At 46.0% G+C, this 25906-nt stretch overlaps 1 protein-coding gene across 5 annotated transcripts in view; it reads left to right on the top strand.

Moving 5' to 3' along the window:
- The window catches only part of CCSER1 (coiled-coil serine rich protein 1), a 739837-nt gene that overhangs the window by 129658 nt on the left and 584273 nt on the right, over positions 1 to 25906 (top strand). For all 5 annotated transcript variants that reach the window (XM_077300888.1, XM_077300887.1, XM_077300889.1 and 2 more), the window contains exons 2-3: positions 5167 to 6535; positions 7759 to 7946. In XM_077300888.1, the coding sequence (XP_077157003.1) occupies positions 5209 to 6535; positions 7759 to 7946 (1515 nt within the window). In that variant the 5' untranslated portion in view covers positions 5167 to 5208. The remainder of the gene's footprint in view (positions 1 to 5166; positions 6536 to 7758; positions 7947 to 25906) is intronic.

Here is a 25906-nt window from a genome sequence, read left to right as displayed (position 1 = left end):
ATCTCCTGCTGTGTTTATGTTCTGGATAGATGCTGTATTTCCTCCTCTTCACACGAGTACCTCTGTACATATGGCCAATTCATTAGAAAAGTAAAATATTCGCTCACGCAAACTGCTTTGCCAGCATTCCAGTTTATTGGGGCCCGTGTTGGAATATAGCCCCCTGAGGAGCAGCCTTTCTAAGTTTGCATTTCTGTAGATTATATCCTGACACTGCGCACTCATAAGTCCTGATGAGGTATCACCTGGAAGTCAGAATTGTGGTTTCTTCCCCCCCCCCACTTTCCCTCGGGGCTGTGATTCCGACTGCTGGTTCTGCATGCATAAAAATAATTACGTCTAGAAAAATAAGCGCCGGAAGGGAGCCCATTGTGTCTTCATAAAGTGAATTAAAATTTGCACAGTCAGCGCTCAATGGATCTTCTGTAGTTTTGTGCTGAATTTTGCTGAGGAGCTACATTGTTAGAATAATCTCTGGTTCAGGAAATGTGTGTGTGTGTTTGTACACAATTGTGCATGTGCCCAAGAAGGAGAGAGAGAGAGTGGAAGTGTTGTGTGACAGCCGGTCTGGTTTTCATTCAGGTCTTAAATACCTGGGTGAAAAGTTAGGTGTTCCTGGCTTAAATACCTGGGTGAAAAGTCAGGTGTCCCTGGCTTAAATACCTGTGTGAAAAGTCAGGTGTCCCTAACTTTCATCTTTAGACTTCCTGTATTGGTAGATGTGGACAACATTTTGGCAGATTAATTCTACTGTATATAACCACCCTCCTTCTTCTAAGTAATGCGTCTTTTTTTAATTTCATGCTTTCTTGACCTGGCTACATACAATGTCTCCACATGTTGACTGAATGCGCAGGGAGGGAGGGGGACGTGAGCATGCCAGCCTGGCCCCCTCACTTCAATGTGATTGCTTGCTCATGAGTGTGCAGAGGAAGTATCCATGCACATGCTCCTTTCCTATGTGATTGGGGATGTTGCTTTTTGAACATTGCAGACTGGGCAGAGGGGGTATGTGTGCAAACACTTTCTCTGTGCTTAGGTGCCTTGCTCACAAACTGGCAATTGTGCATGTTGGTGCTTGCAGTCCTTCCTCATAGATTTAGTCAAGATGTGAATGGGTTGTGGGCAGGGGGCTTTTGTCATCCATGTCTTTCTCCCTCCCCTTTTGTGTGCCTTCCCTTTTCTCTGTCTGCTCTCACTCTTAAGCTACACCATCTCTTTCCATTCCCCATTATGGGGATCTTACCATACAAATAGCAAGAGCCTCTTGTGGCGCAGAGTGGTAAGGCAGCTGTCTGAAAGCTTTGCCCATGAGGCTGGGAGTTCAATCCCAGCAGCCGGCTCAAGGTTGACTCAGCCTTCCATCCTTCCGAGGTCGGTAAAATGAGGACCCAGCTTGCTGGGGGGTAAACGGTAATGACTGGGGAAGGCACTGGCAAACCACCCCATATTGAGTCTGCCATGAAAACGCTGGAGGGCGTCATCCCAAGGGTCAGACATGACTCGGTGCTTGCACAGGGGATACCTTTACCTTTACCTTTACCATACAAATGGGGATCTTACCATACAAATATAGTGTGGAGGTAGCCTGCACCCACGTATGAAAGACCTTTGCCTGAGACCTTGGAGAGCCACTGCTAGTCTGAACAGACAATACAGACCTTGATGAAGCAATAGTCTGATTCAGGATTAGGCAGTGTCATGTGTTCATATCACCACCTATATTTGTCATATTGACACCCTATCCCTACCCACGTGTATCAGCAAGGGGAAAGGTCATGGTTTATGGCAAGGGTCTCCAAAATGGTAACCACCAACAGTTTTCCTGGCACTTTCCAAGTATGTTTAGAAAGTGGGCAGCACCAAATCAGGTTTTTTTTTTTTTTTTGCTGAGTAGAGCAACATTGGAGATCTGTTTTGCTGTACAGATTTTTTTTTAATTGCTTTGGCAGCAGTTAACACAGAAGTAGTGAGCCTCTTGTGGCGAGCGAGCCTCTTGTGGTGCAGAGTGGTAAGGCAGCAGACATGCAGTCTGACAGCTCTGCTCATGAGGCTGGGAGTTCAATCCCAGCAGCCGGCTCAAGGTTGACTCAGCCTTCCATCCTTCCGAGGTTGGTAAAATGAGGACCCAGCTTGCTGGGGGGTAAACAGTAATGACAGGGGGAAGGCACTGGCAAACCACCCCGTATTGAGTCTGCCATGAAAACACTAGAGGGTGTCACCCCAAGGGTCAGACATGATCCAGTGCTTGCACAGGGGATACTTTTACCTTTACCTTTAACACAGAAGAAGAATCACTGTGTGACTGAAGGAAAGATCTGTGAATGTAAGAAAATATTTTAGAGCAATTTAGCCATTTTGAAAGTGGTGATCTGCCATCTTTGGAGTGCCTTTGGAAACTTCAACTGGTCCAAAATTCAGCTGCATGGGCCCAGTGGAGAGGACTTCAACTGGTCCAAAATTCAGCTTACTTGGGCCCAGTGGAGAGGACATTCGACTTGTGCTCTCCCAGCCACACTGAACTTCAGGACCAAATCAGATTCCAGGTTTTGGTGATCAACTTTAAATCCCTAAATGGTCGGGGTCTTTTGTATCAAAATTGCTGATAGGTAAATAAATGAATAAAATGTCTGTCAGGTCCTCTCTTGTCCCACCTTCCTTATAGTGTTGGCCCTCTTACGTATGTTGTTAAAGAGAAGAAAATAATGCAATGCAATACAATATAAAATGTAACATTTTACAGGACAGTTGCCAGTGTTACTGCACTACTTTTTGTGAAGTGCTTTGATCTGGTAAACTCATTAAGCTACTGCTAAGAACCTGATGCCTACTTGAAAAGTAACTTCTCTTCGAAACCCAAATCCATTGATTTCAGTGAAAGTTGTAAAATATAATTTGTGATATGAAAACAGCAGGGAGAAACCTCATACAATAGTTCTAGACACGGGAAACGAGCAACAGGAGGTTGGTTGGACCGTGGGGGGGAAGAAGGGGGGGTTAGAGCAGGGGTAGTCAAACTGCGGCCCTCCAGATGTCCATGGACTACAATTCCCAGAAGCCTACTTGAAAAGTAACTTCTCTTCGAAACCCAAATCCATTGATTTCAGTGAAAGTTGTAAAATATAATTTGTGATATGAAAACAGCAGGGAGAAACCTCATACAATAGTTCTAGACACGGGAAACGAGCAACAGGAGGTTGGTTGGACCGTGGGGGGGAAGAAGGGGGGGTTAGAGCAGGGGTAGTCAAACTGCGGCCCTCCAGATGTCCATGGACTACAATTCCCAGAAGCCTACTTGAAAAGTAACTTCTCTTCGAAACCCAAATCCATTGATTTCAGTGAAAGTTGTAAAATATAATTTGTGATATGAAAACAGCAGGGAGAAACCTCATACAATAGTTCTAGACACGGGAAACGAGCAACAGGAGGTTGGTTGGACCGTGGGGGGGAAGAAGGGGGGGGGTTAGAGCAGGGGTAGTCAAACTGCGGCCCTCCAGATGTCCATGGACTACAATTCCCAGAATTCTGGGAATTGTAGTCCATGGACATCTGGAGGGCTGCAGGGCTGCAGTTTGACTACCCCTGGCTTAGAGTGTCATTTTCAACTCCCTGACATTCCCTGGGTACTCTTTAGCAAGTTAGTGTCTTTCAACCTAACTTACCTCATACGATTTTTATGAGGCCATTTCAGATGCGAATTGTCATGCAGACGAGGAATAACGACAGGGAATTGGAGTAGAGGAAAGGCCTAAACACAAAGTTAATTTCTTCCGTGGGAAATAAGCAGCCTCCAGAGCTTTCCCGTTATTATCTAGGCAATTTGTTTTTGTGGTTCGGACTGGATATTATGCATGTATTTGAATAGGTCTGCACAGCTTGCGGCCACCAACCCAAATGAGGCCCGGCAGCTATGTCTCCTGGTTGCTTGACAACCCTTCTGATTTGGCAGTCCCAAGAAGGCTGCAAAAGGCCTGGAGTATATTGAGCCCAGGTGAGCCACCGTACTTGGCTGATGCACTGTGGTTTGTGACTCGCAGTGGCGCAGACCAGCTTTAGAGAGTTTGGTTCTGAATGGGGCTGCTGAGCTATATTTCTTTGGAAAGCCTAGGATTTCTTTATGTAGCGCATTTATTCTGAGGTAATAACGGCAGCCCCCGTTCGGCCTTTTGTTTCCTTATGGAATCAAAATAAATCAAATGTGAGAATATGTAAAAGGGGAAAGAGTCAGAAATATAGGCACCAGAAAAGACCTGGTACCCAAGTGAGAAAGTGACAAAGGTGACTATGAAACAATGAAAAACATTGATATTCCAGTGTGTCAGCACAGCAATGTGGAAAACATAAAAATTCAGTTGTATAAGAGTGGTTTTTTTGGAGAGAATGCAGAGAGTTAATAACCAACATTAGGTTGATTAAGGAGTGGATTTCAAATGGTCGGCTTTGAGTATTGGTCAAGTTGCCCTTTCGTATTATGGCTGGGGAAGCATCACATTTCTAGACTGGGACAGATGAGTGCCAGATTTCAGCCAGCAGTAGAAAGGGCAAGGGGACTTTCTGGAGGGGGAAGGAGGAGAAGGAGAGAGAAAGGAAGAGGAAGAGAAATAATTTTGTGGCCCCTAAGCAATATATGGTCAGATTTATGAGATGACTTGGAGATGCATTATGCACGGAGTGGAGAGAATTAACGAAGAGAATGTTTTCTCCCTCTCTCACAGTACTAGAACTTGAGGATGTCTAATAAAGCTGGTGGGCAGTAGGTTCAGGATGGATAAAAGGTAATACTACTTTACATAGAGAGTGTTACAATGCCACTACATTGCCAAGGCATGTAGTGATGACTCTGGAACTAACAGCTTTAAAGGGGTATTAGATAGATTCAGAGGATAAGTCTATCAGTGGCTTCAAGCCATGGTGACTGAGGAGGACCTGTACATTCAGAGGCACTAAACCTTTGAATTCCAGAACCAAGAAGGAAGGTTTCAGCCTCTGCGCCTTGTTGTTGTCCCTCCAGAGGATCTAGTTGGCCATTGTATGAGGCAAGATGCTGGACCGCTGGTCTGATGCATCTGGGCTCTTCTTACATTATATGGTTGGCTTTTTGCAGTCATAGTTGAAGGTGTCTATAATTTATAACTACAATGCTCTTCTTCTTCTCTCCCCATACAGATTTTAATATTGGCTGATCCTGGCCAAGCACAAAGGATCCTGATGGGGGACTCAGGATCAAGGCGTTCAATCATCGTGTCCCGGTTGCCAATATTCAGGAGAAGTATTAGCCGAAGACACGATTCCCTTCCATCATCTCCCACTTCCAATAGTACTGTTGGTGTTCACAGCTCTTCTCCCTCCAGCACCAACTCCAGCTCAGGTAGTACAGGCAAACGCAGGAGCCTGTTCCGCACACCTTCCATTAGCTTCCACCACAAGAAAGGGAGCGAACAGAAAGCTGAATCGCTAAGCCAAAATGCAACCGTTTCCAACGGTGCACAGTCCGGTCACACGTTGCAAAAGCTCGGTTTGGAGGAGCACGTGAAAAGCAGAGGAAGGCATTCCGTCGGCTTCGGCAGTTCTCGAAGTAAGAAGATAACAAGGTCTGCGACGGAGGACTTTGAAAAGGGCAGGGAGCCTTCGGCCAATAAGAACGTCTTCATAAATTGCATCCGGTCTGGCAAGAACGAAGGCGACGACTCTGGCTTCACAGAGGAACAAAGCAGGTCCTCTGTTAAACATTCCTCAAGGAAACTTCTCCCCAAATCCTTCTCAACACACTATAGGTTTTCAAAGCCAGTTCCTGAAAGCCAGTCAGTTTCGTGCGTCCAGTCATCTTCTTGCCATCTGGATATTAAACCCAGTGTTGAAAGTGAACCCCAGTCAGCCAGGTCCTCCCCTTCATGTTCTCCTGAGGTTATAGAATGTGTAGGCAGCTCTTTGCAGTCACCGATGCTTTCTGCCGATGTGACCATGGTCCAGACGCCTTCAGAATTTCTAGCACTGACTGAAGACTCTGTCTCAGAGGTCGATGGGCTGCCCAACTGTGGGAATTTGCACGCGGAAACCTTTGTCCACAATATTTCTACCTCTCAGATCTTCCTCAATCCTGCTGCTGCTGCCTCTGCTCCCCTCTCAAGGAAAACAGATCATCTTGAAAGTGTTCTGCATTGTGCTGTTATAGAAACCAATAGTCAGGGAGTGGAGAATTTACTGCTCAGCGAAGCTAGTGACCTATCTGGAGCTCTCGATGCTAATCCAAACCATGCAAAAGTATTATTGAAGGAACTTCCCATTCGACAGACCTGCCATCTGGAAACAGTAAGCTCAGGAGCTGAAGCACAATTAAAACCTTTTGTCTTAAACCAGGAAGAAATAAATGGGTGTTCTCCAAAAGCACAGGGATCACATAGGGACCAACAACATGGTAGAGCACCTGAACAGATTAGAGAAGCCATCCCAATACCTGAGTCCAAGGTCATCTCTCCATCTTCTGAACCTCAGTCTTTTCAAACTCAGCAGGGATATGAAATGAACCACACAAATGGTACGTATTCTGACCCTCTTTGTTTTCTTTTAACAATGTCATTTGGTTTTCAGGCACATGCAGATAGCACTTAGCTTGGTGGTTGTTAAGCTTTTTGAGAATCTGATGAAAGCTATGGTCCCCCATCCCAGGCAGAATGTCATTGCGAGGTGATAACAATGCTTTATTATTTATTGAGAGCCAGTTTGGTGTAGTGGTTAGGAGTGCGGACTTCTAATCTGGCATGCCAGGTTCGATTCTGCGCTCCCCCACATGCAACCAGCTGGGTGACCTTGGGCTCGCCACGACTTACATATCTTACTTGTATCAAAAAGGCCGGGACAAGTCTCTTGCATTGCTTTCCTTTAATCTTCTGGAGCATGCCAGCACATCACAGTAGAAAGGGCAATCTCAAGAGTAAAGTAGACAAACCTGTTTCAAATATATCTTCCTCAGTACAGAGCTGTTGCCAAGAGAAGTCCCAGAAGACATGGGAGCAATTTAAACATTGTGTTTGACTTCTGTATGTCTAGTGAAACTGTACTGAAGAAGGTGTATCTGAAACAGGCTTGTCTTCCTTACTCTTGATGTTGCCCTTTCTACTGTGATGCATTGGCACACACTAGAAGATTAAAGAAAGCAATGCAAGAGACTTGTATTGATGGGTCCTTTCTATTAGTGGCATTTCGTATATGGTATACGTTGGTAGCTTTTGTGTATTTTCCATTTGCTTCTACATCATGGCAATGGCAAAGGAAGAGAGGACCAACTCTTTGCTCTATTTCTGTTTTCGCAATTTAAAAACAAAACATCTTTCCTGGTTTATTTAAATTCAGTATGAAAAAAAGGACAGGAATCCATACTGTGACTTCCAGTGTAGGTAAGGGCATCATCATCTACATAACAAGAGTTAATCCTGCCTGATCCCCAGCTGTTCCTTACATCTAAATTATGTATCTGGAGATTTGATTGTGGAATTTCAAAATAGTGTAGTTGTTCCCTGTGCGAGCGAAGACATTTCTCCGTTTGGAGGAAAGTTTTCCCTCCATTTTCTTTAAAGTTTCCCCATATTTTTGCAAACCAAGGGGATTCCCAATGTTTGAAGAAAATTCTCCCTTCTCTCTTTCTGGCCCTGATCTGTGGATTTAAGTAGCCCGCCGATGAAGTCACGTTGCGGATTAGATATATTGGTTCCTCTTCTGTTGAATCAGTTTTGAGGTCTGTGTTTCCTGTCCTGTTTACAGCGAATCTTGCCAGTAGCTTCAGCCCTCATCGTGAGTGGAGATTCATAGAGAAACGTCTGAGATCTTCCTCTGAAGGTACCGCTGGAAGTAGCCGGATGATCTTAAAACCAAAGGATGGAAACCCGGAAGAGCTGAGCAGTTTGCGAAAGCAACGGACGGGCTCCTCCTCATCGAAAATGAACAGCATGGTAAGTGTGTAATGCACATTTCTTCCGACATTTTACTGCTTCTTTCCTTTTATTTTTACTGATGATGATGATGAAACATGGCGGCAGTTTTTAAATATGGACTCCTGAGTTTGGGCAAATGAAATATTCATTGACCTGAGAAATGTCAAACAATCTAGTTCTTGTCCAATTTATTTATTACATTTGTATGAGGGTCAGGGTGGTTCACGTGGAACGTAAACAATACATTGGTTTATTTATCTTGGATTATGGATTAGCTGGGTGGGAATAGGAAAGTCATCCTTTGCTTGTTGGCCTCCCAGTTTGCAAAATGGAAACACCAGTGAGGAAAGGCCATAGATCAGCACCGAAGGATCATATGCACAGTTTGCTGTTGTTGTATTTAACAACTCAAAGGGGCTATTCAGTGTTGTAGCTAGTAGGAAAACACCAGGATGATTTTAGCAAGCAATGTGATAATTTCTCATTTTTGTTTACGGTGTCCAGAGCAATCCTCCAACTAACTGATGATGACAATGGGCCCTGCTCCTGTTTTGTGAATTCCTATTGTGAATGTCGTGTAGAGGGCAGCATTACATGTCCCCCTTTTCTACGGAGAGGACAACAGCAGCCAGCGGCGGCCCATCCTCAGTAAAGGTGTTCTGTAGTGAATAGAACACTCCTCAGCCACAAAAGAAAACAGCCTTTTTAGCTTTGTTTTCTTCTTGTCACAGATGCTATGGGGGGACTCGGTGTTACCTTTCATGGCAAGGGAATATCAGAAGCTCAGGATACTGGATTCTGTTGTCTCGTGCTAAAGACCAAAGCTCTTTGGAAATAAAATAGTTTCTAGGTATGGAGCATTCCCCCCCCCCCCACAAACAACTTGTTAATTGGAGTTTGGAGGGGCTATGAATCAGTGGCAGAGCATCTGCTTGACATGCAGAAGGCCCAGGTTCAATCCCTGTTGTCTCCAGTTATAAAGGGATCTGGCAATAGGTGATATGAAGTATCTCTGCCTAAGGCCCTGGAGAGCTGCTGCCCATCTCAGTAGGTGATACTGGTGCTGAGGCACCAAAAGGTCTGATTCAGGAGAAGGCATCTTCATCTATTCACGCTGAGTCCCCTTTTTATGACAGGGATCCCAGCCAGGGGTCCATGGGAGCTTTGGAGTGGCATGGTATGGGAGGGGCCAGGCTGTCTTCTCAGGTCCTGCTCTTCTTTCTGCCCTACATGAGGCAGGGTAGGGGGAGGGAGGGAGTGCAGGAGCAAAAAGAGGGGTAAGGATGTGGGTAGCGATGTCACTTCCAGGGGTGTGGTAAGGGGGTGTGTGTTGGCCAGCTGACATCACTTCCGGGGATCCTTGAAATCTGAAAAATTATTTCAGGGGCTCCTCCATGGTCAAAAGGTGGGAAAATGCTGCTTTAAGAGTTCTGAACTGGGTGGGAGCTTTGGGCATCAGAGTATATTTCAGTCTGAAATGGATGCTTTGTACTGTGCTCTTTTGCATTTTGGGCAACTGAACTCAGTGCGTGAACAGGAATGTAATTAGACACCTAAAATGAACCCAATGAAATATATGGGGTCAGAGGACTTTGCAGAGTCTCGCAAACAGCTGTTCTCTTTTCAGAAGTCACCCGGCAGTAATTCGCTTGCTCCACGAGATGTCAGTGTTACTCTGTTTCAGCAGCCACCAGCCCCTCTGCCTTCTCAAGCATACAGAGCCGATGGCCTTTAATTGGTTTGTCCAGGGAGTCAGAAATGTTAGCACAGTGTGAAAATTCCTTACGTTCATTGATTCTGGCTGTTTTCCAGCCAGTGCGAACGAATGTATTTTGGGAGCAGACATAAGTGAAGGTTATGGTTGTGGATAAAAGAGAAAAGGATGGGGGTAGAAAAGGGAGGATCAAGTTGTGGTTGTGGAGGGTGAAGAAGACCAGCATCCCATGGACCCAGATCCTTTGTGGGTCCCACTGCCACCACCTGAAGGTTTCTTGAAGTTCCACTTGAAGATATGTGTACATGTGTGCCAGAGGGCTTCTATGCCTTCATGGGACAAGCCATCTCTACAGGCAACATACATATGGGAGCATGCTTGTGGGGTCGGATATAACTTAGACCATTTCCTCAGTAGGAGAATGAAGAGACTTTTGCTTTAAGTTTCATTTTCTTGGCATGCAGGAAAGCACAAGTCAGTGGAAACTCTGGGCTGGAAAAGGCGGAAGTAAAATAAAAAGTAGAGCTTGTACAGATAAACATAACTGCCATACTGAGGTTAGGACAAACGGTCCATCCAGGTGACTGATAGAGGTCAGGCTGACTTGGGCCCTTCCCAACATCTTATTTCAGGGTTACTCAGGGATGGGGAAGGGGAGGAATCCCCTTGATCCAGTTAGAAATGAGGTTTCTTGTTCAGTCCTCTATTGGCCAGTACTCTGTTTCCGTAGGTTTGTGTGCGTTTGACACCTGGAATGTATTTATTTATTTGTTTTGGCAAAGTTTTGTGCTGAATCACCCAGATACTATATTAGTATAAAAATGCTACAAAACATCAGCATGGGACCTGGGCATTTATGCACTTCTTATTTTAAGGTCAACTCAGCCAGCAGGATTAATGCTGAAATAACTCCCAATAGAAACAAACTGCTTCTAGCAGGGAACGTGCATCCTAGCATTGGTAATGAAAGTCAGAACAGCAGCTGATGTGTTGTTGAATTTGAAGGTTGGGGGATATAATTTGATGTGATAATGGGTTCAGAACAGCTCAAGGTTTCCCATTGCACTAGATCTTTTGGGGGTGGTATGAAGTGCCATGAGATTGTAGGACTTTCGTAGCAGGAGATTTAACAGAGGTTGCTTGTCATTACTTGCCACTGCACAGTAACCCTCTATTTCCTTGGTGGGCTCCCAAGTACTAACCAGGGCTTACCCTGCTTAGCTTCTAAGGTCTGATAAGATCAGGCTAGAGTACAAGCGAAAACACAAGAGAAATGCTGTGGTAGCTACTTGGTCTAAGACAGTCAAACTTTATGTACCACAACCTTAGCTCCTGCTTGCGCAAGATCTTCTGCAAGCAAACAAATTGCTAAACATTATAAAGTTGAAGTTGCGAGCAGCCAGCTCACTCCCTATCTGATTGGCCCTCCCTAGTGGTGTTCCACCAATAGGGAGAGAGCACTAAGCTAATGAGGGCCAATCAATTCAAATTGCACACTGCCCAAATTGCACTCTGCCAATGAGAGCTAAGTTCAAATTGCACTCTGCCAGTGAATCCCAATCAGTTTAAATTACATGCAGACAACTGACTCCCTACCGGATTAGCCCTCCCAGGGGTGTGCCATCAATTGGGAGAGCAATCTTCCAATGAGGGCCAATCAATTCAAATTGCATGTAGACAACTGGCCCCCACCTGATTGGCCCACCCTGGGGGTGTACCTTCAATAGGGATAGAGTACTTTTCCAGTGAGAGCCAGTTATTGGGCTTATCTGTGCTTGCTACATGGAAGAGGTGCTGGCCTCTCTGAATAGTCCTGCTACTGGTAGGTTGCTCCATCCTCAGCCTCTTCCCAACCGCCATCTCTGCTGGGCAAAGGAGGAAAGCCAGCTACTTACTTTGCTTCCTGTGTTGGTCTCCGGTTACAGCACTCTGCTGGAAGGAAGCAACAACAAGCTGCCAGGTAGGTAGAGAGAATCAGTATTTCAAAAACAAAATGCCGAAGGGACAGACAGAATGCAATGAATGTCTTAACTCAGTCCAATGAGGTAAGGGTTCCTTCAGGTAGTCCAAGGGCATCACAGAAGGAAGAGTTCCACAACCCGGCCTCCTAGCCTCAAGTTATTGTAGGCTGTCAGTAGCCTTTCAGTCCTTACTCTGTGATAACTCACCATCTTCTGCAGTCAGTAATTTTCTTGCTAACATGGTGTGGTGCCTTTTAGACTGGAGCTCTCTTCTAGCACATAGCTGCTTAATTACCTCAGGTGAGCCAGGTGTCTAATAAATAAATAGATAGATAGATAGATAGATAGATAGATAGATAGATAGATAGATAGATAGATAGATAGATAGATAGATAGATAGATAGATAGATAGATTATCCCCGATGGCCCCTGGCATTCCAGATTCTGAGAAAATGATTCTTCTATTGTCTAATAACGATCCATAGGTTTCTAATAGGGTTGCGCTGCTTGCTCTGACTACCAGACAGATAAGGTCTAAAGTGAGGGGCAATGGCTGATTCTGGTGAGCTGTGATACCCTGTTTATGGATTCCAATGTTATGTGCTATTCTCCAGTGACCTGCTTTTATTGCTTGTGGTTGTCTTTTTGTACTTTGCAAAGGCCTATGGCTGCACAACCATAAACTTGGTTTTCTCTCTCAATACTAGGAGGCAATATCAACAGAAGGCTTTGGCCTCGATGCCCTCCAGAGCAGCAGATTGGCTGCTTTATCAATCAGGATGCTAGACAGGGTGGTTCATTGGCCTCGAGCCTCTGGGACTGCCCTTCCTTTAAGTATTGGAGTCGCGTTTGGACAGCAGCAATAAGCCATAAGAGCTGGAGACGGCAACATGCTGTGGTGTTGGTGAGGCAGACCAAATTCCAGGACCAGACCCAAAATCTACCAGAGTCTCCCCAGACTTTGCAGTTGCAACAGGCCCAGATTTAGTAGGTTAATATTCATCCGGTAGAAAAGTTCTTCTGAGGGACAATTTTTCAGCCGGTAATATATGCACTGTTTGCAATAAAACTGACAGGGGCTTCTGCAAGAAAGCAATCTAATTTTGCTACGCTGTGCACAATAGCAGATATACCTTCTGTGTTTTCATTATTCACATCTGAAATGTTTTCCCCCGGAACGGAATAGAGATTTGCCATTTCTGTCTCCTCTTCTTAGGACAGATCTGACAGGGAAAGCAATTTGATCTTGTTACCAGAGACAGATTTTACAGAACCTTTCAAAAGGAAGGGGAGGGGGAAACACTCAAAAAGCATTATGAAATTTCCTACCACCCAGCCACCGCCTCACTGTATGCCTTTTGAAAGTCACACATAATGAAGAGTCGGATCTTATCGAACCAACATCACTGTCCACAAATATTTCTCATGACTTAAGGAACTCACTGCCTACTAATGAACTGCTACTAGCCTGGATGGATTTAATGTGAGAGGCTTGGAAGATAATCATAATAATTCATGGATCTTCCGTGTACAAAGGTAGTATATCTCAAGAAGACCAGTTGTTTGGGCAAACTGGTAAGCAGTGGAATTATTATCAGGACCTCTTTATGAGGTTCAGGGGGCACTTGGTTTTTTGTTGTTGGATCCGAGGACTCCTTTCTGCTCTTTGAGGAAGCCTTCTTTCAATAGCAAAAGAGAGTTTTAGGATCCAGCCCAACAAGACTGTTTATGTGCTTGTGGCATGAGCAAGAACAAGTGGGTTATACCTTAATGCAGTGCAAAATATACTGATACCTCCTCCACCCACCCAAATCAGGAAGTTAAACAACTCTTGAGATATCAGAAAAGATGATCAGAGCCAACCCATATAGGGGAAAAAACATAGAGAAAAACAATAATAACAAACCAAATCCACAGAAAGAAAGATGAATCTACGGGGAGGAAGCCAAACAAACTGACTCAAATTTCTATTGTTAAGAATATTTTTCGACTCAAGTTCCTATTGTTAAATGTATAACATATTCAAAATAAGATGTCTATCACATTGTATTGTTTTCATGATAGTTCCAGTGCAAACCCACCCTGAGCTGCAAGGGAGGGCGGAATATAAGTAGAATTTAAAAAAAATTAAAATAAATAAAATTAATACAGTAATTAGAGTTCCAGGCGAGGACAGGAACAAGTTCCAGTTAGCCAAGAACCCACTCTATCAGCTAGGGTTGCCAACTGTGAATACCTGGAGACTTTGGGGTTAGAGCTGGGAATGGCCAGGTTTTGGGGTGGAGAGGGACCTCAGTGGAATGTAATGCAATGGAGTCCAACTTCCAAAAGCAGCCATTTTCTCTGTCACCTGGAGCTGAGCTATAATTCCAGGGGACCCCGAGGACCCTCCTGAGGAGTGGCATCTCTACTCAGCCTGGATTGTTGCAAGGTTAAAATGGTGGAAGGGGAAGGAGTATGCATGCTATGAGCTTCTTGGGAGAGCAGGATTGGATGAAATAATAATGTACTTGAAAACAGGGCAGGTGTTGGTGGGCTTGCCTCTGAAAAGTTTAAATTGTGTCCTAAATGTGCATCTCAGTTTGACATAACCTATTTACATTCTGTTCTACAGATTTACTGCCCCAATTTTGGCTGGGGTGCAGGGTTGGGCCAGGGTTCACCCTTGAAAAACAACATGTTGTCCTGAAGACTTGGGTGTCTTGAACTTTGCATTTGCAGTTTTGGATGTCTCGTATTGGATGTCGCTATAGCTGTTGCCATTTTTTTGTCGCAGGTTGCCACTGAGGGAGAAGTCATTGCAAGCCCGTATCTCTTCCAATTGTCTCTCTATACTAAAGAGGTTTGAGGAGGGAGGATGCTGGCTGTCAGCTCCGTCCTATCCTACATTAAGTGTCGATAAGCGGTGACAGTAGATCTCAGCATGCTGCTGCCTTTGATATGCTACAGTCTGCAAGGAGTGCAGATACATGAATGGAGAGCTTGAATATATGTAAGAAGAACCATCTATTTAGACATGGTTCATTACTCATAGTATGCCCCCCCCCCCCAGGAACAAGTAGAAATGGAATTTGAATCTCGGATGTCGAGGGGCTTAGTTCATGCTGAAAATATGCCTTGGACTTGGTGGTCTCCGACGTAGTCCCTACAGGTGGAGGAGAAAAGACCGAAAGCACAGAAGCTGCGCTGTCTTGCTCAAAGGCTGGGGGAGCAAAACTCTATTGATGCATGGTTCCAGTCTTGCATAACTTTCAGCCTTCTGGGAGGCTTTGTATAACAAAAAGGGGTGGTGGGCTTCTGAAATGTTGTCAACTGTTAGCACCTATGTCCCGAGGCATCTTTATTGCTGCTCTGGAGGGGGCCTGTAAGGTCTGGTGACTAAAGAAGTTCAAAGATTTCTACTGTTTTTTATATATATGAAATCCCTTCTAGGGGACTGTTGGAAAAAAAGGTTTTTTTTGAGATTCTCTATTGTTTGGCACTTGGCACATTCTGTTTCTGCATGGATTATACCCCTCTCTGTCATTATCACTCCCCTTGCAAGAGAATAGAAGGAGATGCTAATGCCAAATCTTCTATTGAGTTGCCTATAGCCCGAGATGAAACCACAGATCCATGAAAAATGGACAGCAGACCAAATAGAGAGGGTTGATCGTGCTATTTTTTAAGCGCACTGAACCAGTTCATTAATTTACATTATATTGAAATGGAAATGTATTTCCCCTTCAGTAGATCATTGGCTCCTCAGGTATTGAGCGGTGGCTTAAATTGCTTCGAGCCTCTTGTGGCGCAGAGTGGTAAGGCAGCCGTCTGAAAGCTTTGCCCATGAGGCTGGGAGTTCAATCCCAGCAGCCGGCTCAAGGTCGACTCAGCCTTCCATCCTTCCGAGGTCGGTAAAATGAGTACCCAGCTTGCTGCTGGGGGGTAAAGGGTAATGACTGGGGAAGGCACTGGCAAACCACCCCGTATTGAGTCTGCCATGAAAACGCTAGAGGGCGTCACCCCAAGGGTCAGACATGACCCGGTGCTTGCACAGGGGATACCTTTACTTTTACCTTTACCTAAATTGCTTCATCCTCGCCTAATTGTTTAGCAAATATGAATCTATGATGACTAGTCTTTTGTTAGCATGACAAGTTGGGTGGGCAGAAATGGGGAAGAATTTTAACAGCCATTCAGGTGGAGCTGAAATACAGTTTATTTTAGCATAGGGAATAAAACATTATTTAGTACTTGCCATTATTTAGTACTTGCCTGGCTTTATACTTTTGGCTGAAATTTTAAAATTCCTTTAGAATGCTTCTAGTGTGATTGAATTGTGTTATTCCGTACATACGATCCTCGGCCCTGAGTCTGCGTCGGCAGAGTGGGTGGTTTACAAATTCAAAGAAATAAAAGAAACAAAAGGAAAATGTAGGGCTTTTAAAAAGTGTTTAACAACCCAGCCTAACCAAATACACACATATCCCTATTTCTGATTCCCTTTTACACTCTAGTGCCGGAGTAGTCAACCTGTGGTCCTCCAGATGTCCATGGACTACAATTCCCATGAAACTGTAGTCCACGGACATCAGGAGGGCCACAGTTTGACGACCTCTGCTCTAGTGTATCCCCCCAAAAGAGAATAAACGTTTTAGCAATGGTAATGGAAGGATGAGGTTGACCAGTATCTGGGCTCTTGGAGGGCAGGGAATAGATGTCCCTGCATACATCACTTCCTTCTACGGGGTGGCGGGGGGGATTAAATCCCTAATTTTGGCAGGTTGTCTCAATGCGGGCAATCGGTGTCCTTCTCCCGACTCAGAGTGAGCCGGTCTTCGTTGATAGGATCCTGTATTGTGGTATGCTGAGCCTCTTTGTGCACAGAACCATATTACATCTCCTAATGGTTCTTGTGATAAAGAAGTTCTCCCTCCGTGTACAGATGACATCCATCAAAAAGATGGGCGTTTTGCTAGTAAATTAAGAATTGCGGGATTTTGCTACGGCCGCTCGCCTGATTTAGAGCAGTACCAAAATACCTCTGCGCGGCAACTCCAAGTATTGATTAGACTATGAATGCGAGGGAAAATATAGCCCATAAAGGTCAGGTATGATTTCTTCTTGCGAGGCTGCAGTAAAATATTTATTCAGCGTCAGACGGATAATGGACTTGAGCCGCTTGGATAAACACGGGGAGGCAATGAACTTTCGAGTATCAATTGGTAGGGTGGTTTTCAGTGCACCGCACAAGTGAATAACACCATTCAGCACCGTCCTCCGTGGGAAGCGACAACCAGGAGTGAAATGGTGGGAGGGTGGCTGGCTAAGTTGCCATTATCCAAATGCGACACGCAATGGGTTTAAATAGCCAGACCTCTGATGGGGTGGAGAAAACGGAGCCTAAACTGCATTGCACCAAGCCCCTGGATCAACTTTCTCAAAACAAACCGAGCTCATGGCTTTCCACATCGTAAACGTTTTTCTTTCACGGGAGGAAAATTAAATGGAAAACCGTTCAGTCCAACGGAATGTCATAGTTATCTCATTGCACGGCACGAGGGCGGATTCCATGTACCTTAAAAATGTACCATACGGTGAGATACAGGATGGAGGGCACAGGGCAATGTTGAGGCCTAGCGGAATGATTCCTTCTCTAATCAAGTTCCCCTTGGCCTGTGAAATCTGCCTGCCATTCTGTCTCTTCTTGTTCTGGATTGGAATGTGTCCTCCTCCTGCCGCTTTTATATCAAAAAGAGACTTTTCAGGAATGTGCTCATTGCTTTTCATTCCTTGTTCGGGCTCTTCACAAAGCGGAGTGAGCTATGGGGCTCCATCCCTTCTCTGTGGCTTCTGATGGCCATTTGATTGACATCCTGCCACCATTTCACCCCCCTCCTTCTGGAGTGGTGCCTCCCATCAAGTGGCAACCTGAACAGATGTTCCGGTTGCCACACCCTAAATTTGCAATTGAATATCACCCCTATAAATGGCAGGCAGCACGTGGCTTGGCCAGGCGACATGTGAACGCCAAAGTCTAGCCTTCCGATCTTGCCTGGCTAGCAGAGTAATGCTTTCTCTTTGCCGCAGTCAAGTCCCTGAAGCCCCCAGCTCCAGGTTCCTCCTGCAGTGACTCTGAGTGGGAGAATATCCATGGTCCCAGGCTGCCCCAAAACTATGTTTGCAGCCATCTTGTAGGCAGCCACTTCCCCTGCTTTCTATATCAGAGGGACTAACTAGAAAGAATTATACAGTTGTTCGAATTTGTCGAGAAAAGAGTTCTTTTCGTAGCCTCTGAACTAACAATGAGAAGCAAGCCCAGCAACTACATTGTCCTGTCCCCCCCAAATCCTTACAACAGCTATCCGATGTTACCAAATGCTGAAAGCTGTCTTGCTTGGAATGTCTCATTAAAATCCCTTTTGCTTGCAGCCTTAAAAACTACAGGCTCCCCCACTTTTCCGCAAATTCCTTCTGTAGTATTTAGCTCTCCGGAAATCTACCGCCAATTCAATTGTTCCAGAGTGACTAATTTAGAACCAAAATACGGTTGGTGGATTATTCCCCCTCCCCCTTTTTAATGAGTCCACAGCGATTGCCTTTCTAAGAACGGGTAAGTTGAGTTGAAGGCCGGCTTTTGAGTCTTAATCATGACTGATACCTTCATGATTAGCAAAGAAGCTTGCAATCAACCTGGGGAGATTGCCCGGCTGCTCTTTTGTTCTTTCATGTCTGCGCTTTTTAGTTGAAAGCAACCTGCCAGACCTGCTCCGGCGAGGAGGCAGCAGTCTCCGCGGCCGTCACGCCGAGAAAGTACAAAAAGCAGTGCTAATTACAATACAATCAAAGCACGAGTCCCCAGGTTTGCCGCGTTCGCTACGTACAAACGAGATTTTCTTTTTACCATGGACTCTTTCTATTAGTCCGTGCCACCTCGCCGAGCGAAGCTGTGCGCCAAGCGTTCCAGCACTTTCGCGTTGACAGTTTGCGTTAGCGGGCCTGGAAAGGGGATGGAGGATGTCAGGAGCGTGAGCCTGGAGCGTAACACAACCTGGCAGTTTTTACTTAAAAAATGTAAACGACCCAGAAGGAGAAAATTTATCAAATTGAGCGAACCGACCGTCTTCATGCTCAGCACCTGCAAATGAAAACAAACGTAAGGAGCTCTCTGAATTGCGGGGATGACTGGTGACCCTGCGGCGAAAGGTGGCCCATAGAATGGGAGCCACTGCGAGCCCAGCCCCGTGCTACCGGCCAGTGATGTATGGCAGGGGTAGTCAACCTGTGGTCCTCCAGATGTCCATGGACTACAATTCCCATGAGCCCCTGCCAGCGTTTGCTGGCAGGGGCTCATGGGAATTGTAGTCCATGGACATCTGGAGGACCACAGGTTGACTACCTCTGATGTATGGGGCCTGCTGAGGACTTGACAAGCTCCTCCTTGCAGTTCTGGGCAGCAGCGCTAACAGGTTTCTCAAGCTCTGGGAGCTTGATACACTATTTGTCAATTGGCCCACCTCTTCCTGCTCCTGCACGGGGGAGCCTTTGGCCCAGTGCACCTTGTCTGTTGCGGATTTGTGCTCCTGCGCAGGAGCCGGGGCAGCGAAGTTCCTAGTGCAGAAACGGTCTTGGTGGATTATAATTGTTTTGCAGGGGCACAAATCAAGTCCATCGGGCTTCTTATTAAATACTCTCCTGCAGCTACCTGACCCAAACCTGGAAACTGAAGTAAACTAGGCCAACGGCAACACCGCTCCTTTCTTCTTCTCTTGTCCCCTTGTTTTACCCAATGAGGTAGGACCAGAAGCCAAGACCTGTTCATAGATAATTCACAAGCCAAAATCCCACAGCCCTCATGAAGGTAAAAAAAGAGCGTCAGCAGCAAGTGGGTGGGTGAGATGGCGGAATAAGAGAAGCGTTGGAAAAGAAGCATTTGTTGCAGGACCAATCGAGATTGGGATTGTCCCACGCTGCAAGGATCCGTCTGAATCAAGTGCAGTAAACTTATCACACTAAATTCCTGCCTGCCCCCTGCTAAACCCCTTTCAAGGTTTGAATGCAAATATAGCAGTTTCTGACAAAATAGGGATGCCAACTCACACTTTGGAGCTATCTGAAGATTTGGGACTGAGGTCTGCGGCAGGCGGGGTTTCAGAAAGGGAGGGGCCTCAGCAGGATGCTATAGAATCCGTCCTCCAGAGCAGAAATTTTCTCCAGGGGGACCGATCTCAGTCTCCTGGGGATGAATTGCACTAGAGGTTCTCTGGGTGCCACCAGGAGGTCAGCAGCCCTAGCTGCATCTGATGTTTTGGTCCTTTGGAGGTGCCGATCCTGGCTCTTTATAGCAGGAAGGGCAAATTTTAAAAGGCAGGGGCTCTCTTAACAGTTGGAAGCAATCACAGCGATGTTGTCAGTGATGAATTGCTGCCCATAAATGTGGGTGAGGTGGTCAAAGGACAACAGCAAGCTCAGCTTCCAACATGGAAATCGCTGCCCTCATGTGCTGCCCTTGACAAAAGGCACTTGCATTAACAAGTTTTTAAGCAGGTAGTTAAGAACAGTTTTGGGATAAGAATCATTCTTTAAGTGCGTTTATTCTAAAAATAAGTGGAAACTGTATGCTTAAGAGAAGTTCTCCTATATAGAGGACCAGACTACAGAAGAGATCCTTGACAGACAATACAGTCCTAAATTGGGCTGGGTACTTCAGTCTCAACGAATGCCAGTGGGTTTAGACTGTACTATCGTGGATGGAATAGCTCTGCTAATCTGCCAATCTACTTCAGAGAAGATGATGCCCCAAGATGCTTCCATGCTTGAGAAGACAGGCAAGGGGCAGAAGGGCAAGATCTCAGCTAACCGCTGTCAGCGATTGACTGTCCGTTTGCCCATTATTCTCCTAATGAAGGCACATTTATTGTACACCAAATGTTTCCCATGCAATTCAATCTCAAGTGAATACAAACAAATCCAAGTAGCTGTTTTTGCCTATTTATCTCTGGAATCATTTTTCATTAGGCTGTCTGTTAATTTACTCTCACACTCTACCTGTAAGTTTGAATGGATTACTCCCATCCCATTATATTGTAACCGAGGAAGTGTGCGTGCACATGAAAGCTCATACCTTGAATAAAACTTTGTTGGTCTTAAAGGTCCCCCTGGACTCTGAACTTGTTAATCTGCCAACTTTTTAGGTTAAAAAAATAATTGAAATGCAGCAGTATCTCCTAGGGTTGCCAAGCCCCCCTTCCCACTGGGGGGGGGGAAGTGGGGGGGACATACTTGGTGGCAGGAGCCCTCACAGGAAATGTGCTGCTATCTCCAGCAACATGGTGATGTCACCTACTGTGCATACCAGAAGTGACAAAGAAGTGATATTTGGTCAAAACTCTGGTTCAACTGCGTAAAACACTATGGTTTAATGGCATTCCCCCAGTGTTGTGCTAACATGCTTTCCAGGTGTATGGTGAGTGACATGAATGCATTAAGATGCTGCTGACATGCTCTCGATTTTAGTGCTATTTCTCCACCACTGGCTACCTGAACCACATTGGGGATTGACCACTGGGGATGGGGCCTTGGGCCCATAATAGCACCCTGTATGTTTTTATCTTTCCTCTTTCTCCAAGGAGTTCAGGGTGGTGTACATGGTTCTCCTCTCCCCCTTTGGCCTCACAACAAACCTGCAAAGCTGGTGAGGTTGAAAGCCAGTGACCGACTGGTTTGGGATTTGAGCCAGGGCTAGAATCCAGCACTAACCTGTCCATCTCAGAGTCTGTCTATATGGAGCTGCTATTTGGTCTTCCCTACCCCGGGGAAAGCCAGTATCTGAATAAACAACTGCTGTGCTAAATGATTCATGTTTGTGTTGAAAAGCCATAAAACTGTGCCGCCCAAGCTACCTCCTGATTTTATTATAGAAATGTTTGACTCCTGCAGGTTGTGAATTTATTGAGTAAGCTAAGAGAAAGAATGCATTGTTTTTCACTGACTGCTGTATCCGGTATGTTGTAAGGATTAACATGTCGGACTAACTATTGGGTTTTGATAGCTGTATCTTTTCATAGAATCATAGAGTTGGAAGGGGCCAGACAGGCCATCTAGTCCAACCCCCTGCTCAACTCAGGATCAGCCCAAAGCATCCTAAAGCATCCAAGAAAAGTGTGTATCCAACCTTTGCTTGAAGACTGCCAGTGAGGGGAGCTCACCACCTCCTTAGGCAGCCTATTCCACTGCTGAACTACTCTGACTGTGAAAAATTTAAATTGTTGGTATTTAGAAGTGCATTTCATTAAGGAGATTCTAGGCAGACGAGACCCCCTCTAGTCTGAAAGAAAAGCTAACACACAGACATAAGAAAGGAGGAGGAAAGAGCAAAAGCTGTCTATAAGGACGGAATAATAAAACCTTCATGTTAAGAATGCTGCTTTGAATAATCTCCTTGTCTGCTGTGGCACTAACACCTTGAAGGTCCCAGATTCAAATGTGAAGTGATATCTGGCTAGTCGCTCTCTGCCCATGTAGGCTGCTTCGCAGGGTTGTTGTGAAGGTAAAATGGAAGAGGACAGAAACTCTGAGTTCTTTGGAGGAAAGGTGGGCCGGCAAACGGAACAGATAGAATTCTGGAAAGGGGGAGGGGAAATAGGAAACTTCTGTTTGTTTTCCGACTGCAGGTAGCTCAGTTAAATATTCCCCCCTCCTCTGCCCATTTATCACTTCATTTTATATTCCCTTTATATTTCTAGAGTGATTAAATACTGTGCTGTAGCACTCGTGAGAATAATTTGGGCGAGCAAAAGCATCACTAATAGGGAAAAATCGCTGCCTCCAGCAAATCCGTCCCCTTATTATTCGAAGTGCTACCTTATGAGAATGCAATTAATTTCAGATCAGAACCTTCCTTTAGCGACACGCATGTGTAATAGTTCAGGTGGGTCATTTGTTCTCTCAGCCCCAGATATCGGATGGGCGATGAGGAGCCGTCTCTGTTTTGCAGCCGCATTACAAACATCATTAATTGTGTCCCGGCTTGTTTGCTTCAACTGCACACTGGCGGTTGCGTGCCCTGGGATTAGTCGTGTGTTAAGGATTCAGACAGTGGCCTCTGGTTTAGATAGTTTGAAGTCCCAAATCGTATTACCCAGCAGAGATCTGCAGGCCTCCCCATCATTTTTCTCCCTCCAAATGCCGACTTTCCTTTTAATTCTACTTAATGCAAAAACGGGAGCCGCAGTTAGAAGCAATTATTGTGTCTTTGGTGAATGGAGGAGGAAAGTGCCATCAAGTTGTGACCGACCTACAGCAAGTGTTCCCCAACCCCCGGGCTGCAAACTGGTAGCGGTCCGTGGAGCCCTCGGTACCGGGACATTCTGGAGGGGAGGGAGGGGAGCGGCGAGCGCTATGTCGCCGGGAGGGGGAGAGGTCCCTAGGCCTCCCTCTTCCCCCCCATGGTCTTTGGCCCGAAAAAGGTTGGGGACCACTGTGGGTTTCAAGGTAAGAGATGTTTGGATATGGTTTGCCATTACCAGTCTTTATGTAGCAGTGCTGGACTTCCCTGTTGGTCTCCCATCCAAATACTAATCAGGCCAATTCTGCTTCATTTTTGATGAGATTGGTCTAGTTTGGGCCACCCAGGTCAGGGTTCGGTGACTTTAGCTATTCTTACACATTTGCAACTTTAAAACATCTTGTCATCCAGGTAGGAAGACCCATGAAAATTACTCTAGCCTCCTAATTCTTGCATATTGTAGTTTTGTGATCTTCAGACAGCTGGTGCCCCTAAATGCATAGTAGAAGAAGGAAGGAAGGAGAAGGAGAAGGAGAAGGAGAAGGAGAAGGAGAAGGAGAAGGAGAAGGAGAAGGAGAAGGAGAAGGAGAAGGAGAAGGAGAAGGAGAAGGAGAAGGAGAAGGAGAAGGAGAAGAGTTGGTTCTTATATGCTGCTTTTCTCTACCTGAAGGAGTCTCAAAGCAGCTTACAACCACCTTCCCTTTCCTCTCCCCACAACAGACACCCTGTGAAGGAGAGGAGGCTAAGAGAGTCCTGATATTACTGAAGAAGAAGAAGCATCGATCAGAGCAGTTTTCTCAGTGCTGTGGCAAGCCCAAGGTCACCCAGCTGGCTTCATGTGGGGGAGTGCAGAATCGAACCCGGCTCACCAGATTAGAAGCCCACATTCCTAACCACTACACCAAACTGGTAATCCACCATGTGTGTCCACTTGCTTGTTTGACACACCAGTGAGCGAATCCAGGCATTATTCAACTTCAGTGGCATAGAAAGTGCTTTAGAAGAGCCCACAAGCTCATTTTTGTGTCCGCCCACATTTGGAGACAACTGCTTCCATCGTAGGAAGCCACTTGGTTTGGTACTCCTAACGCTTTCGGGAATCTTTCAATGATTTTTGATTGAACATAGCCCTCACGGCGGCCATTTTGTGACTGGTCCCACCCCTCTCTCAGAGCAGCCATTGTACTGTGTGGCACCCATTCTCCAAAGCTCTAAAAGCGCCCCTAGATGCAACAGGATAGCTGCTATAGCCGAGCAGGATTATGCCACTGGGAAACAGCCCATGTGCCATTGAAGTAAGACGAGAGGAAGGCCTGAATAAAACATAATAGGAAACCATACTTTTGAGCAGCTGTTAGCAATGCTTGCAAATTTCATTTGCGTTGCACTCCATTTTAATTATATAGTTTTATGCTAATTCCAATCGCTTGCGATAGCTCATGATTGATGGTAATAAAACTGTACTGAACATACTTTAGGAAAATAATGCGCACACACAAATGCTATAGTGTTAGCAGGATCGTGCGACGCAGCTCCTCTACTCTCCCTCCCCCATTCTCCATCTACTGGGAAAGGGGCGCTTGTCTCTCACCAATGGCCGCAGAATCACCTAGCTTGGAAGTGATAGCATTTTGGTGGCTGTGCGATATATGGGCATGCGAGCTGCATTTTCCTTTACCGATAAGTACCTTTGGGGGGTCAGTGAAATGCTGCAAGAAGGTTGCAGTTCTCTAGGTGGTGGCATCTCCGGGTAATAGAGGTGAATTGACGGCTAAACATGGAAAATAAAGACAACCAAAACTCACCTACAGAAAATGTCCCATTTGGAAGGTATCCTCTATGGCAATGTGGAACCCCATTGGAGTCTTTCCCCTTCCCAAATCCTGCCCTACCTCAGGCTCCTTCTCCCAAATGGCCATGTATTTCCCAGCCTGAAGAAGAAGAGTTGTTTTTTATACCCCACTTATGACTACCCAAAGGAGTCTCAAAATGGTTTACAATCACCTTCCCTTCTTCTCCCCACAACAGGCATCTAGTGAGGTAGGTGTGGCTGGCAGAGCTCTGTGAGAACAGCACTATCAGGACTGTGGCTAGCCCAAGGTCACCCATCTGGTTGCATGTGGAACAGCAGGGAATCAAGCCCGGCTCGCCAGATTAGAAGCCGCCACTCTTAACCACTACACCATGCTGGCTCTTTTGGAGCTGACAAATCTACCTTTTAAAGATCCCTCCCCTTTCAGTCCTTTAAACCAGGGGTCGTCAACTGCCGGTCTGTGGCCTGCTACCGGGCCGCGAAGGCCTCAGTAACGGGCCGCCACGCCTGCCTTCCCCCCCCCCGCAGCGAAAAGCACACCAGCCCGTGAGAGAAACAGCCGCCAAAGCGGTCGCTTCCTCGCGCCCCGGCTAGCTTTTTGCTGCGAGGGGGGGGAAAGGTAGGCGCGGCCGCTGGCATGCCGGCGGACACAAATGCGCATGTGCGGAGCTGCTACACATACGCATTAGCGCCATCTGGTGGTGAAAACGCACATGCGTGGCAGCTCCACGCATGCGCGTTTTCACCACCAGGGGGCGCTAACATGCATGTGCGGCGCCCGGGCCGCCGGCTCTTCCCCACCCCCAGAAGTGGTCCTCAAACCTATAAAGGTTGGGGACCGCTACTTTAAACAATATTAGTGAGGTTAGAAGGATTTTGGGGTTTTTTATCTTGCTTTTGTGAGTGGCTACTATAAACACTGGATTGGAACCCACCAACTGAGAAGTCTGCTTGGTGGTTAAGAGTGGTGGCCTCTAATCTGAAGAACCGGTTTTGATTCAGCCCACTTCTCCAAATGCAGCCAGATGGATGACTGTGGGCCAGTCACATTTCTCTCAGAGCTCTCTCAGGCTCACTTACCTCACAGGGTGTCTGTTGTGGGGGGGGAGGAAGGATCGGTGATTGTAAGCTGCTTTGATATTCTTTTGGGATATGAAACAAAGCTCGTCATCTCTTCTTTTTTGATGGTGAAGGAGGAGGAGGGGGTCCCCTTTGACAAAAAAA

This window comes from Paroedura picta, chromosome 10 (genome assembly GCF_049243985.1).
Source record: "Paroedura picta isolate Pp20150507F chromosome 10, Ppicta_v3.0, whole genome shotgun sequence".
In the NCBI taxonomy this organism is placed as follows: domain Eukaryota; kingdom Metazoa; phylum Chordata; class Lepidosauria; order Squamata; family Gekkonidae; genus Paroedura; species Paroedura picta.
Note: the sequence above shows the minus strand (reverse complement) of the source record. Positions and strands in the feature narration are given on the sequence as shown.